Here is a 16,058-nt window from a genome sequence, read left to right as displayed (position 1 = left end):
GGCAGTGACCTACTACTCAAATGATGTTCTCGTCCTAGAGTATTATCAATAAATTCACCATGATTTTTTTTTTCTCCTCACATTTTTCAGATTACATAAATTTTAGCTGACCAATTCTTTTCATGCTCAAATATATTATAAAATGTCATTTCTGTTATTAAAGCTAATTGATAATGTGATTTGTTATGTTGCTGAGACATAATTCAGAAAGTTATTTTAAAGCCGTTGATACATGGAACAGCACTAACTGTTTAATATTTCTTGTATGAATGGACACAGTGCACGGGAACGATGTGGTGCCATGTAGATGAAATATTTTCAGAAGCTTTTATTCTTGTTGTTTGGGCTTGTGCCAATGTCTTTCTAGTAGAGAGCTCATACATCCTAAGCTGTATCTACTGTAATTCATTCCTTGCTCATTAGTTAGTAAGATTTTTTCCTCCGAGTTGCTGAACAATATATAATATTTTAAAAATAAGAGCTCACAATCAAATAAACGGTGAGTATTCTCTAGAATACTTTTCCAAAAAGTAGAAAACTATTTTTTATTCAATAAAAATATTTTATTTTTTTATACATATATAATTTCTCACTTAATATAATAAAAATAATTTCTCAGTCTTGTGAGACCCCACCTTGAGTATGCGTCCAGGTCTGCAGCCCCCACAGCAGAAGGACACAGAGCTGGTGGAGCAGGGCCAGAGGAGGCCCCGGAGCTGCTGGGAGGGCTGGAGCCCCTCTGCTGGGAGGACAGGCTGGGAGAGGTGTGGGGGGGGTCAGCCTGGAGAAGAGAAGGCTCTGGGGAGACCTCAGAGCCCCTTCCAGTGCCTAAAGGGGGCCTACAGGATAGTTGAGGAGGGACTTTTTACAAGGGCATGGAGTGATAGGATGAGGGGAAATGGGTTTAAACTGAAAAGGGGGAGATTTAGATTAGATATTAGGAAGAAATTTTTCACTTTAAGGGTGATGAGGCACTGGCACAGGGTGCCCCGAGGAGCTGTGGCTGCCCCATCCCTGGAAGTGGTCAAGGCCAGGTTGGACGGGGCTGGGAGCAACCTGGGCTGGGGGGAGGTGTCCCTGCCCAGGGCAGGGGGGGGGACTAGATATCTTTAAAGGTCCCTTCCAACCCAAACCATTCTATGATTCTATCTATACAATATTAATACTAGGACTTGCCTTTTTGAATTTGCTATTTGTATGTACTTAATGAATGACTTAAAATAATCACATCAGCATTCCATCATGACTATTTCCATTGCAGTTATTAGGGAGTACTCTTTCTATACAAAATTGTATACGAAATTAACAGTCTTAATTCAATTTTTGTATCTGCAGATGGAAATTTTTGTCCACTCATTTCATATTCAATGTCAAAGAATGAAGACCTTCAGTATGGCACCTTGTATGAGTATGCTGCTATCTAGTTATCCAAATAATTTGAAGCCAACAATCCTCTTGAGGGTCTCATATATTAGGCCACTACAAGATAAATATACCCCTCTCTGATCCTTTTTCTTTTGCTTTCATTGCCACCATCTGTTGGCTCTCTCAGTGGGGAGAAAGCTTGCTACTGTCAGTCCAGATCATTTGCTATGAGAACACCTCACTTTCTTTGAACCTTGATTTGAACCAAGATGACGTTCACCTAGACCACCGCACAGTCTGCTGGAAACCTGAGGTGGTTCCATTCCATGACCACAGAAGACATTTGAGAACCCCCTGTTGGTTTTCCACTCCCACTCTCCCCCCTCATTCTAGACTCCACCTGAGTAAGTGCTGCTTTATAATTCTCAGCTGATGGCCAAATGACTCAACAATAAATGGGAACGTTTCTATTTGGTCTGGTGAATATGCCCTAAACCGTGTGTCACGTCCCATTTCTTGGAACAGAGTTGGCGGACCCTAAAATTCTCAAGTGAGAACTAGAAAATTTCTGCAAAAGCTTCTAAATTGCAGAAAATGTTTGTGTGTGTGACAAAGATGTAAATTTAGCACTTACCTTCTTAAATGCCGAGACTCGTTAAGCATATTTCAGTACACTCATCATTCACTGTAAGTGGGGCCTTCTTATCCTTCCTAATTAAAACTCATTTTGTCCTGACAGCAGAGTCCTTCTATCTAAACTTCCAATCACAATCTGAAGAATATCAGAAAATTTTAAAGTTTTAGTTGCTTATTCAAATCAGGTTCTGAAACAGAAATTTTCTACAGTGTTCCTTCTCAACCTTTCCTTGCTCAGTCGCTTTCCTATTTACTGTCTGTAACAGATACACGTTCTGAACTCTAAACCCGTATCAGCTGAGCTGCTGAATCCTTCCTCTCTGTAAGAAGCAGGTTCTTCTCTTTTGTTAAATTGCCGTGGTAAATTTAAAAGAAATGTAAGAGATGTTAATTTGTCTATGCTCTTTTCTTTTGAAATCTTTCCAAATTCTACTATATATCTTTTCCTGAAGTGACTCTCTACTTTTGTACAATCATGTCACTGCACATTGCTACAAACACAACGGAAAAGAAGCCATTATTTCCAGTACTAATGCCTGAAGGAACGAACCAGATGTCTTCTTGTGTCACCGAACGCACATCCACTGTCACCTAAAGCACAGTTTATCATCTACCTCATGTAGTCCTACTGCTATTAATGATTTTACTGACTGGCATTTAGCACAGCAATACGGAGAATACTCTCCTAATACCCCAGGCAATGTGGTTATGACTACACCTCTCGGCCCTAAGTCAATTATTTTGAATGCCTCAGAAATGCCAATCAAACATATTATATGATTTTGCACGCCACCCACTTTTCCTGCACTTACCAGCACACAGTACCCATTTGTAGGTATTCTGCCACAGTTTCTCTGATTAGTATTCCCAATACCTTACTCCCAACCAGTAAAGCTCACAGGTCTGAGGTTTCCTGGATAAGGCCATTACTCTTTATCAATGCTTTCTGATAAAGCAGTGCTGTCAGACTGTAAAGAAATTTTTGGTCATGCTCATTCATCTTTCTGACAGAGGTTGTGGCAATTTAGTTAGGGCTAAAGTATCAAATACAAATGGGAATATTTTTGGAGAAAAACACTTTGGTAGATTAAGTTATTTCCATCAGTTTCATAAATAAAACCACAGTAGCAAACTATTGAATAAGCCCGTTGTACCTGGACATCAATGGTTTTTCTAACCTCTGCAATCTTGCAGTTTTTATCCTGGATTATTGTCAAAGAACACCACTGTCATTTCTGAAGCATCGAAACTTTTCCGGACTGTACTATTTATGAAATTTCTTGTTTCAAGAAGGTCAAAGTTAATACAAACTCATGAACACTGTAATGTAGCAAGGCAGACAGGATTCCCACTGAATACACTTTTTTTCTAAAGCCTTTTATGTTACAGAAAGAGAGACAGCACGAGAAAGATGGCATTCCAGGTAACAAATGTCATTAACAGCAGGGAAAAACAATTTCATAGCAATAAATGTGTTGGAGAATGATGTGAAAATTAATCTGGGAGAAAAATTTAAAAATTAACAATATACTGGACCCTTGCTATACTGAACAACAAGTGCGGACATTTGCTACATTCAAGAGAAATTGCTTCTTCAAACTCAGAAATACTTGAGCTTCCCACTTGAGCATGGGATTTTTAAAAAGCAGCTGTGTGATAGTGATGCAATGAAAAGGTACCTGGTAAGACCTAAAAACAAATAAATGTGAGAACTTGTGGAAAGGGACTCATCCCAGCACGTGGTGAAACACAGCAAGTTCAGAGACTTGAAAATATCTTACACTGAATCCTTAATTTTCAGTCTGGATAACTTAAGTACAGTCTATGATCTCTTCTTTAGTTAATCTGTATTGTTACTGAATGCCCAGATACATGCCATAAAAAATATGTATGTCCTATGTCTAAAAAAAAGAAAAAAATTATGCATAAAGGGAATCGAATCATGCATGTTACCAACACAGTTTGACAGAGCAGCTGCAGTTCACATAACATCATCTAACTAAATTGTGAGAGCAAGGGGGAAGGAAGCACAAATTTATATTATTGTGTGCATAAAAAAATTATTTTGCATGTCATGATTTTGTAATCACGGTCTATATAGCCCTCTAACTCTTATCAGGTTCTAATTAACTACAGCACAGCAGGTAGCCAAGAACAGTATCTTTTCAGTGCCATTATAATGCTCTATCAGGAACACCAAAAAATGTATCACAGGAAAGAGACATCACCATTTTATTGGAAAAAACAGAGACTCTTTAACTGATTTTAGTTGCAATAATGATCAAAGCTTTGTGTTTTCCATAAGTGCTAAATTATTTTCCATTTATTTCTACTGTTATCACTACAAATAAAGTTTTAAAGTATGTATTTTAAAAACGCATTGCTGATTAACAGAGCATGTTACAAAATCTATACATGTAATAATCTTATTTGGAATTTTGGAATAATTTAATATGTCTTCATCTGTTATTCAGGAAAACTATAGGGAAATAAAGAAAGCAAAACTTATTAAACATTTTATTTAGTACTACCTTGTTTTCTAATTAAACTGCAGCTACTGCTATAGAAAAAATAAAAAAACAATTTACTCAGAATAAGGTGACTTGGTAAATTTTTCAGCTGTGCTCCTGATAAATCTTCCACGTAAAAACAAGACATCAAGGAGAAGTTTTTCCAATTGGAAGCAGTGACAATGATATATTCCGATTCTGCTCATGCATCAATGCCCAGAAATACTAACATAATTCCCTTTAAGATGTGTTGGTAATCACCAAATTCTTTTAAGGGATTCACTGAGTTCAGAAAACCTTAGAGTACTAACTGAAATCTCTAAAATAAATGTTCTTTGATATTTTCCTGACACTTACCCCAATATCAAACTGTTTACTACTGAACCAGAAATCAGCAAAACGCACGTTTTCTTAAGCTCACCTCTCCTTAGGCCACATAGAAATAAGTATCTGCCACACTGTTAAACACAAAGTGTGCCCTATGCACAGCGTAGTGGTATTCCTACTATGAAAACTCTGACACAAATTACATCATAATTATGTTGGGTAAACCATATAGCACACAATTAAAAAATGATGGATGAGTTGCAGGAAGATTTGAGGAAATGCGAATGGTCTGTTCTTCTGCTTTGTCTCTAGGAGAGCTGTGAGAATTCGCTTCTGCTATAAAAATATTTTAAAAACATTATTATTTCTGAATATGACTGAACATAAGAATGCTTTAAGTGCAGTAACTTATCACGTCTCCTCTTTGATTAATACTTGTGGTTCTTTTACATTCTTTTTATAATATTAATAACTGCCACTAAATTCAAGAAGCGTTTTCTGAAAAAAAAAAAAAAAACCAAAAAAAACCCCCCCCAAAAAAAAACCAACAGAAAACTAGGCAACATTTCTGATCTGAAGTCTCTCTCTCTCTTCAGTTCTATGACAGTGTGAATGTTACTTTATTTACCCTTGTTTTAAGACACAAGTCCCATACAGTGAAAAATATCTATTTAATTTTATAAAGGGTATATTAAAAGTTGTTTTACTCAAAAATCTTTCTCCTCTCTCCAACAAGATGCCCGCTGGAATTTCATACATATAGTGTGCCCCTTACAATGCAGACTGTCTAATCAATGCAGGTTCAAATTACGGTTTTGCAGTCTATACTCCATACCATTTATATTGTTCATGTCATGCTCCTGATGCAACTTTTCAGTCACACTACTTCAATCTATTACAGTTCAGTGGAATGTAAATTTTAGCTTTTGGTCAGCTATGACAAAGTCTCCCTAAAATTCTACATATGTAAAATACAGCTACTCCAATTACAACATCGTAGCAGTGGTCTTCTCACTCTCAATTCTTGTAACAAGTGCCACAAAAATTTGTCATAGCTTATCTGAAAGATTTCACTTATACCTGTGAACTACCCATAGGTCTGCCATGTTCTAGTTAACATGCGCTGCCAGTCTTCTGTACTAAGCTTTTTAATTCTTACTTTTAATGGAATCCCTTTCCCTGTGAATCGGAGTCTTTTGAAGAATATGGACTGTCTGCCCAGTTGTCCTACCAATGCTCAACAAACCTGGAAAGAAATATTTCTGTGAGATTTTCAGGAAAGTTTTGAAAAACAGGAAAATATCAACCATGCAGCCTGACGTCTTCACATTTAAAACTTAATGAAAAAGTATACCTTCACAGCTTTAGTTTTGTATCTCTGAAGACGTGAGTTATCTCCAGCTGTTGTTTTCCCCATAGTTTATGTAACCACAGATTGCCAGGTCCTTGGGCACTGCTCCTCCTCCTCACCACAGAAATCCTTTTCTTACCATACGACCATAAACACCCCCCGACTAAAACTGATTTAAGTAGGTTACGGTTCTGTTTGAAAGATCAACCTGTCAACAACACGGCAGCTCCTTCATGCAGTCTACCTCCCACGGAAAGTCCAGGCAAAATTTGGTGAGGAGCAAAGAAAGAGGAGAAATGGGAGACAAGCAGATACGCACTCCGTAAGTGGATACATACAAATGTCTGAAATAATATACAGGCAAACAAAGATGAACACAAATACTTACTCTCGGACAAGATTTCTAGCCTTTCTGCATTCTCTTGGAAGGTAGTGTACCACTGGTTGGCTATTATGGAACGAACACCAGTAAGGCTGAGAAGCATTGCTGTCTCTGTTGGGCGCTCTACAGCAATATGGAGACAACTAAAGAAAATCAAAAGTATGAGATCAATAAACTAAAAATGTACATAATACATATAAAAAAATATAACTTTGCTTTTTATACAATGTTTTTTAATAGAAGGGGAAAGGGAATGCCGGACTGCATGAGGAGAAGAGAAGAGAACAGACATAGAATAAAAATATATAAAACCTGCCACTTGTCAACTTAAAAGCAAGGAAAATACTGAGGTGCTTTTAAGGCTGAAAAAGCCTTTGCTTTGAAATAAAAATAATCTGCCTTATTGTAGACTTTACCAAAATAATCTTTATTCTACCTTTTGTGGATATCAGAGTTTGCAATTCTTTGATAACTTTGCTTTGATCGCATCAGATCCAGAAGTATCATCAAATGGCATCCTGGAAAAAAATATGTTATAGCAATGGTATGTGCACTAAGAGTAATGCCCAACATAATAAATATAAGTAAATCTTCTTAAGTTAATGACTTTCTTGAACACGGTCTAAACAACTAATGCAAAATTTAGGTATTTCAGCCAAAATTGTTAAGTATTAAGTAAAAGAACACTAATAAAGTCATCTTAACATTATTTGGTGTAACTTTGTTACACTTTTCCACAGTGTTTTGCAGGGTTTTTTCCTGTGCCACCTTAGTATAACTAATAATGAAGTCCACATACCATCTTATTACAGGCTAATGACCTATCTACGTGACTCAATTCTGTAGTTACAAACTCTTGTAAGATGAAGGTATGGAAATGTTATGTACTGTAGCTGATCTCCACAAGTTAGGATCAAGTTACATCTCAAAAATTCCTTATTTTCCTTAAAGGCCTCCAGTGAAATAACTTAGAATACTCTTAGAATTAAAAAGCTTTCCATACTGTTCAGTTTGCTGCAGCTTAAACCTGTTACTTATTCCCCTAACCCAGGCAGATGAGAAGTAAATTACCTTTCTGCTTCGAAAGCCTTTGACATACTTGAGAACTATTATCGTGTCTCCCCTCAATGTGTCAATCTTTCCTCCTAACGAATGTTTTATATGCATATATACATATGAACGCACATACGTATTTATTAATAAAACTATGCACACAAATCTGTGGTATAGCCTTCTGACCACTCTTAATGTTCTCCACTGATAACTTGTTCTATTTGGTCAATATTCTTCTCCACTTGAGACCTTTGCAAAACTAAGTAGAGTGGGAAATTAATCGTATATCTTGCAAATGACACTCCTGTATAGTTACCCTGATAGAGACCTCAGGGTGGGGTTTTTTCCCTACCAAGATGACATTGTTTAATTTGTGATCCACCTCTTGACTCTATTCTGTAATTCTGCCCCTCAAGCAGTCGTTCCCTACCTTATTGATGTTTAACTGATTATTTCTGCTTAAGCATAACACCTCCTTCTAGTCTTCTGTGAGTTACCCCCTGCTAATTATCCCCATGAAGCAAGCTTAATTTGCATTCTAATCCTGCGTTTCAAGAGTTGCTGAACCACCTCATTCTCTTTCTCAGTCTGGCCTCATAACCAGGTTCAGCAACGACATATTCTATTTCATCATCTAAATGACAAACAACAATATTTAATAATATTTGGTCCAGGTTAGAGCCCTCAGAATCCTCAGACACAGTTCAGAGTTGTTAAGAAGAGTACTTTTAACAAGAAGATTTCCTCTACGATAGATTCAAACTCGATTTGCAAGACAACAGTAATTTTACCAGCTAACAAGTAAAAGTTGTGTAGGTGGTCAGAAAATAGAACAGTCCTTTGAAGACTAAAATTTATACATTTGAAATTCATTTATTCTCCATTAAATAAAATAAGATGCACTGGAGAATTAATCCTGGCATAATTTAAGAGCAGGATGCAGGGTGAGGGTTAACAAGGCACTCAGGAACTTTCCAAAAGTTGCCAGAACTGTAAATATCTGCCTTACAGACATCTGAAACCTCATTTTCAAGAGTGACCAATGTATCTAAGAAGACATATTTTCTTGATTTCCAGTAATATTTACATACATATGTTTAAACCACTTTGAAAATCAACGTTTCCTGAAGAAGCTTCCTCTTGCTTTGCAGGGCTTCACAATCTGATAGGTACTGCCCTTCTCCATTTTACATGGAACATCACAATTCAGCGACCCTGACAAATGCAGCACAACTCCAGAGTTGAGCTTCTTCCAGACGTGCGAGGGGAACAGGAGAAAGGAAGATTTGGAGTAAAACCAGCCAGTCCTGAATCTAACCCTTAGGCTACAACACTAACGAGTTGTGAAGCAGCAGAGAAAAAAACCCAAAACTTCTCAGAGTCTACAAATGCTCCACCAGAGTAACTGTTCGGCATTAACCCAGTCTTGACAGACAATTCCGCTTTGCCTGAGTGGAGACTGAGGAATTTTGGAGAAGTGGTACAGCAGAGGTTGTTCTTAACAATAACAAATACTTTGCTACCAAATACTAAGTTCCATAGAAAAGGAGAGGAGTTACTGGGAAAACCATCAGATGATGACTCAATTTTTGGAACGTAAGAAATTCCAACATTTGGAAGTGGAGAAGGACTAAACTTATTTGTGAGGAATAATAAGAAGGCTGTGCAACAGAATAAAATGTACATAATACAAAGTTTTTCCAACTAAAACCCTGGATCTTGAAAAAAGCCTTTAATTTCTAACATCAATGCTATGATAGTGATAACGTATGAAATAAACACAACTGGGAACAAAAAGTGGTGCAATTAAAAAAATATTTTTCAGTTTGGTTATCTTACTTGGGATGTTCAACGCAACAAGTCTGTTGAGTAAAACATGAGACATGAATCTCTCCATCCCATAGAAGAGAAATGCACTGCAGTTTGTCAGCAGCTGCTCCCATTCTGCTTGGCTGAAGGAAGGAAGGAAGAAGAAAGTAAGTTACTTTTCTGTTACTATTTTACAAGAATATGTTTCAGAAATTAACCATAGCAAACACTTCAGTGTTATTTACTCCAGAAATATTTATAAGAAAAGTCATCACACAAAGCAAGGAGACAAACAAGACTGCAGAATTCTATGGAAGGTGTAATAACTCACATGGACCATTAATAATAATTTTTTAAATACAGAGGTACACCAAGTTTCGTAACATCTCATAGTAAACAAGAGGCATAGTGTATTTTTAAGTAAATACCAGACTCTCTTAAAAAAAAAATCATTGATGAATGCATTGTACAGCTTTGAAATAACAGTATTTAGTCTAACATTCAATGGGAGTACTTGCGTATGCCCCCATCAGGATATGAAGAAATTAGGTTTTGAAAAGAGATGCGAACAATCAGCCCAGCTGGCAGCAAAACCCATGCAACTGGGTAACAGGTAACGACCTTTGTAACTGCCATGAAGAAACACTGAAGCACCCACACAGCGATTTTACCAAAGTAGTAGTGAAGATTTCAAAGGACTGATCAAACCAGCAGTTATAAAGGAAGGTCCAGTGACGACAGCGGTGACTCGCTTACAGGACTTGTCACTGCTTGACCTCTCGAGAATCCTTTTATCCCTCTAGTGCTATGAACTTAAATGTAACGAACTTCTATAAAGAACAAAGTGTGTTTGTGGATAAACTCCATAAAATAGTATTAGTTTCACGATCAGATGTTTGAAATCATAAACTGTAAGATGTACTTGCACTACTTTGCTTCTGAAATCTGTGCTCCAATCCTGGCGCTGACCCAATGTGCACGGAGATGCTACAGTTTTTAATACTTGGAATTAAAAACAACTATAGCAAAGCCAGAAATTACATTAATGCTCACATCTACTTAAAATATTCATCAAAGACTGCACCTGACAACTTTTTGTCAAAATTGGGTTATCTACAAATACAAAGCTAAACCACTGCGTGGCACTGTATTTCAGATCTGTCTACAAATCTAAATATGTGTTTGAAACACAGACAGTGGTTAGCTACGTGATTACCAGCTCAGCAACGCATGACCCTATTTTACGACTGAAGCCTCTGGGAATAGGCACAATTTTAAAAAGGAAACAGGGATGAAACATGAAAGCAGATGATATATTACAAACCTTGGAACACGTATGCTGCCAATAACTCCTTCCCACCGTAGTGTAAATGGGTCATGGTATTTTTCTAGGATTTCCTTTATTTTTTGGGAAGGCCTTAAAGCTTCTGTAACAACAGAATTTCATCATTATGAGCTTAAGATGCTACAAAGGATGTTGGGTAATCTTAGTTTCAATCATTTTAAAATGACAACATAATATTTCGGGGGGTTTAGGCCATCATTAAATCTTAAGTTTTTTGAAGTCAAAGTCTGGCTTTTAAAGCTTCAGCAATCATGACATTTTCAGAGTAAAATTGTCTGTAATCCCCATTTGAAAGGAATATTTTATAACTGACAAGGATTATTCGGTAGACAGGTTAGAGACTTTAAAAGCAGAAGGAAAGAATTCTAGATACCCGGAGAAAAGTGTAACGAGTTGAAAACACCAGCACTGCTCACGCAGTTCTGTTCCAGAGGCTCAGAGTGGACTTAAGTAGATGGAGAAAATAACTGAGTTTCTGGAGCCCTGATTTCAGAAAGCAGGACTCCAAACCCACCTCTGCTCTCCAAGGACATGCATATTTAAGGATCATTAATCTTCTCTTTTTTGACTACATTTTCACACTACTGCAAATTAAAGATACACTCTAGAGCCAGAGATCGAGCACATGGTAAACAGTGTTTTGTTTAGATCTGCTGTGATTAAGAAACCACAAACATAGGGAGACATACTCTATTATGCTCTGACACACTCTATTATGCTACTGATCGTTCAGTAGCTTCTTTTGCATTGAGTTTAGATTTAGTAACTTCAGTTAAAAAACTTCCATTGAACCAATTTTTGGCATTTAATATACATGTGAATTTGATAACAAACATGAATCAGTTCTGCAAACTACTGCACACACACAGAGAAAAAGTGAGGTAAAATCGTATTCTTAAAGTGTTTGTGTCAGACTGAATTAATGCATCCAGAGGAGGGCAACCACGCTGGTGACAGGGCTGGGAGGAATGTCCTGGGAGGAGCGGGTGAGCACTCATTTGTCTCGTTTGAGAGAAGGAGGCTGAGGGGTGACCTCACGTTTCACTGATGCACCATTTGACAGGTGGTAGGTGGTACTGTTCTGATGAAAAGCTAAGCTTTTTTGTCAACATCTTGATGTCACGACTTCATTTTCTGTTACAAAAATTTCTAAATTCCATGGGTAGTTTGTGGAGAAAATATTACTTAATATATATTACCTGCCTCTCTTCCTTCATTATAGGGGTCCACAATATCTGATCAATAGTTAAGTGTAAACAGTGCAATGTCAACAACAAAAAAGAAAGTTTAACTCATACACTTAGCTAATAGTTTGTGAAAGGATACATTTAAAATTATGAGTATCAACAGGCAAGCAATTAGAGGGTAAATCACGATTAATTGGTGCCTACAATTAAAACGAATACATATTCTATTACATACAGAAGTCTCAATTAACAATATTGCATTCTTTGCGTCAACTAACAAAAAGTTGCTCTGAAGTTTTGAAGGTAGGATTAAAAGCAGCATGATACTCAACTGTCGAGGGAAATTAAAAGCATAAGCTCTTCTGCGTTATCTACAATGCATATACATACAGCTGTATACACATGTACACGCACTTATATAGCTATATATGCATACATACATATATTTATAAAAATAAATGCATACACTATATAAAATATACTATATTGTTGGGGGAAGTATTTTAGTAACTTTAAGCAGCTCCCTTGGTGTTAATTATGTCACATTTACACAGAGAGTACAATTTTTTCAAAGAAACAACTGTCATTATTGAAGATTCAATAAGAAGCAAAATTCTTATGGACTTATGTGATATTTATTTCACTTAATAATTGTAGCATATATAATGAGCTTCTATGCAAGCGATTCATAGGGGTTTTTTTTGTTTGTTTGTTTGTTTGTTTGTTTTTACACAAAAAGAAGAGCTTTTCAGTTTATTTAAAAAATGCGGAAAATTCACCATTTTGATGTTCTTTTTCTGATGAGCTTTTGATTTTGTTTCTTTAGGTATTTCAACACCTGTTTTAACTTCAGTCTCTATGGAAGTGAAAAGAACAGATTTATTTTAAGATATAGGCAGTTTTAGAAAATATAAGTAGTCCTTCAAGAAAGCTGTATTTGTTATGATGTAATAATAATAACAGATTAAACTAGAAAAATAAAAGCTAACGTCACATCACAGCAAGGCAAGGACATTCCCCAAACCCTCTTGCTTAAAAATAAGGGCTTGAAAGTGGAAAAGAAGCAAGAGATGTGATCCCTTAGACATGCAAATGCTTCATTACATTGCAGATTTAGGACAGAGTCAAACAGTGATTACCAAAATCACTTTCTAAGCCTGTTCCCATATCTACTCATTGCTGATGTTACTGGAATAACTGAAGCTTCTGAGACACACACAGAGATTGAAAAGAAAAAGGAAGTTTCATATTTGAATCTGATTTTTTTATTTCTGTAATGGATTTTTTAAAAGCACAGAAAACTGACAAATTTCTCACTGTACACATGACTATCACCCAAAGTACGTGTCTCAGCCAGTTATCACTGGAGTGCACTGCAAACTGGTGGAAGTCTGAGATATGCATTCGGTGGCTACTTTCATAATTTCATGAACAGAGACTTTTCAACTGTGCTTCCTCTCATTTATCCGCCTCTAAAATTAGGCAACCATAAGAAGTTTCACTTTAAAAAAGGGAAAAACAGAAATGCAAAAAAACTTCCTATTTCTAACAGAACTGTAACGGTATATGAACGTGTATCAGACTAAAAATATTCTAATCTCAGATTATTCACAATTCTTTCCCTTTAGAAAGGAGGGGTGAAATGGAAAAATGGGGGACAGCTTATACTGAAGGCACTAAATATTACAGATATGAACACAATACAAGAACCTCTCTGGAACAGAATACTTTCATGGTACAGCGTGAGATTTTCTAAACTTATCCTATTTTTTGTCTTAGGCCCACTAGCTTTAATAATTTAATTTAAAATGTGTTTTTATCTATGTATGAGCAAAATGTGACTTCAAATTTTTAATTTCAGTAATAGAAGGTATTTTTGATTTATAAAATATTGCTTAGTGCCTGCACTTATTACTCACTTTTAGAATAAATAAGAAATTACTTTTAAGATGCCATAAGCACAAGTTTACCAACTGTCCAACTACCTCACTTAAACTCATTTCACTGAAGCGTTTATACAGGGTATATACAGTTTATACAGGTCTGCAGTAATGAAAGACGTCCATAAAGCGTGTGGGATCTGATTTTGCTCATGCAGAGCACAAGAATCGCTGGCTGACCTGAGCTCTTAACGTAATCTTAGCTACACAGAGAGGAAGTAGCTCAATGATTAGAAATTTTTTACATTCAAAATTTTGAGCAGTCTTACGCTAATGTTAAAGAAAATCAACAGAAGTCTAAATTCTGATTTCATTTTTTTTTCAGTGCAGCTGAAAACAGCTTTAAAGAGTTTGAGACACTTTCACCTGTATAGCTGAAACTCTGCAAGCCATTTTAGATTCCACTGAGTTTTACATAATTCTTTAATATGCAGAGGTTATTTTAAATTAACTAGCACCGCCACTACAATCAGCCTGCACATTACTGAAATAAGTCTACCGTACTATCTATTCCTTCTAAAATACTGTAAACCTATTTGTATGTGGCAGTCTTCCAGTAAAATAAAACACACCATTCATATTATTTAAATGTTAAGTATCTTGTTCACTGCATCATTATGCTAATGCAAAGAATGTTTATCTAACAGTACCTGATTCAGCCAGATGTACTCGATTGTAGAGAATTTGGAGAGAAAAATCTCTGGATACAGAACTTATTCCTTCCTCTTTAAAGATACTCAGAGCTTCCAAAGGCAATTCCATAAATAATGTATCTCCTAGTAATACCACACACAATCCTAAATCCATAGGTGTACCTGAAAAAAAGTGACAGAACATGATTGAGATTTAGTAGCTTTTGGGATGTACAGAAACAATTCAAGTTCGATGTAAAAATCTAGATTTCCTTTATTGTATGACACCTGAACTCCATTTTACTGCGGATTAAGTGCATTATGCAAAAATATTTCTTTAGATACTGTTACTCCTAAGATGTTGTCAAACTTCTATGCATATGCACTTGTGACCAGTGATTCTTCAGAGGGAAAAAAATCCCTGTATTAATAATCAACCATCTCAGATTGAAGTCCAGGTGTAAGCGATGTATTCAAGAAAATGATGTGTGGAAATGAAAAATTACCTTTGCAGTGTTTGGCTAAACAGTATAGAGTTGTAAAGGAGCTCTTATCCAATACTGTTAGTGCCTTTCTGTAGGAAAGAAACTTTTTGTTTCTGTTATTTAGGAAAAAAGTACTGACCATCATTATGACAACATTTTCCTGTTCTACAGAGAAGCAACAAATCCATGGAAGACAAGTTATTCAGTCTTTGCAGAATGACGGAAGCAGCCAGCTACTGACTGCAGAAAGAAACTCTGGCAGGTAAAAGCAAATGCAAATCTTGTTCTAGTAATTTCTAATTGAGAAACTTCACGGCTCCCCACCATAAAGCAAAAATCTCATCCCCACAGTACGCCATGGACTCGATTGCCCCTTCCCTTGGAACGTGTTTAGGGATATATTCCAGCATTAGGCATGCATTAAAAGCAAGCAACCTCTGAGACCCCATGAGTAAAAAGCAGGAAAAGACAAAACAAACTAAGATTAACAGATTTAAGGAAGTTCATTCTTTCAGCCTTTCTCCTGAAAAGGCTGGTTTGTAACAAAGCCCTTTTACTTCGCTGTCTAAAGTCTGTATAGTTTGGAAGACTGTAAGTACATGCAGAAGGATAGCTCCATCCAGAATGTAAATAATCTCTTTGGAAGTACACTAAAATACTTGACTTGATACAGAAAATAAACAGGCAAAACCATTGCTAAAGCCTTTTTCTTCTCCCTGGCTTCAAAAAAATTGAAACTAAAATGACAGGATTTTGGTATCTGTCCACACACACACACACACACACACATATTGTCCTCAAGAGAGCACATACCCTGCATTCTAGTGTGGTTGGTGTCCTTATCTTTCACTTTTGTTTTTCCTGATTCAGCTGCTGAAACTGATGTGCTCTGTTCTCTGCGAAGAGGAATCACAGTGAAAATATTACCAGCACTAATTCTTATCTAAGTAAAAGTTTTCACAGGAAACGCAAAGACAAAACTGCTTCAATCTCAATGAAATTTTACACAAAGGGTTACTCCCTTTGGAGTTTCCGT

At 36.4% G+C, this 16,058-nt stretch overlaps 1 protein-coding gene across 1 annotated transcript in view; it reads right to left on the bottom strand.

Annotated features, from left to right (window-relative positions):
- Positions 1-6,372: 6,372 nt before the first annotated feature.
- Positions 6,373-16,058, bottom strand: part of CFAP46 (cilia and flagella associated protein 46) — a gene marked incomplete at both ends in the record, with an annotated part of 82,264 nt that continues 72,578 nt past the window's right edge. The window contains 10 exons of the mRNA XM_082486377.1: positions 6,373-6,380; positions 6,578-6,714; positions 7,008-7,089; positions 9,464-9,576; positions 10,758-10,860; positions 11,978-12,013; positions 12,105-12,165; positions 14,086-14,108; positions 14,556-14,720; positions 15,836-15,918. Coding sequence (XP_082342503.1) covers positions 6,373-6,380; positions 6,578-6,714; positions 7,008-7,089; positions 9,464-9,576; positions 10,758-10,860; positions 11,978-12,013; positions 12,105-12,165; positions 14,086-14,108; positions 14,556-14,720; positions 15,836-15,918 — 811 coding nt within the window. The remainder of the gene's footprint in view (positions 6,381-6,577; positions 6,715-7,007; positions 7,090-9,463; positions 9,577-10,757; positions 10,861-11,977; positions 12,014-12,104; positions 12,166-14,085; positions 14,109-14,555; positions 14,721-15,835; positions 15,919-16,058) is intronic.

This window comes from Vanellus vanellus, assembly GCF_965231255.1.
Source record: "Vanellus vanellus genome assembly, chromosome: 7".
Classification (NCBI taxonomy): domain Eukaryota; kingdom Metazoa; phylum Chordata; class Aves; order Charadriiformes; family Charadriidae; genus Vanellus; species Vanellus vanellus.
The sequence above is the reverse complement of the archived record's forward strand: the minus strand, read 5'-3'. Positions and strand labels throughout refer to the sequence as shown.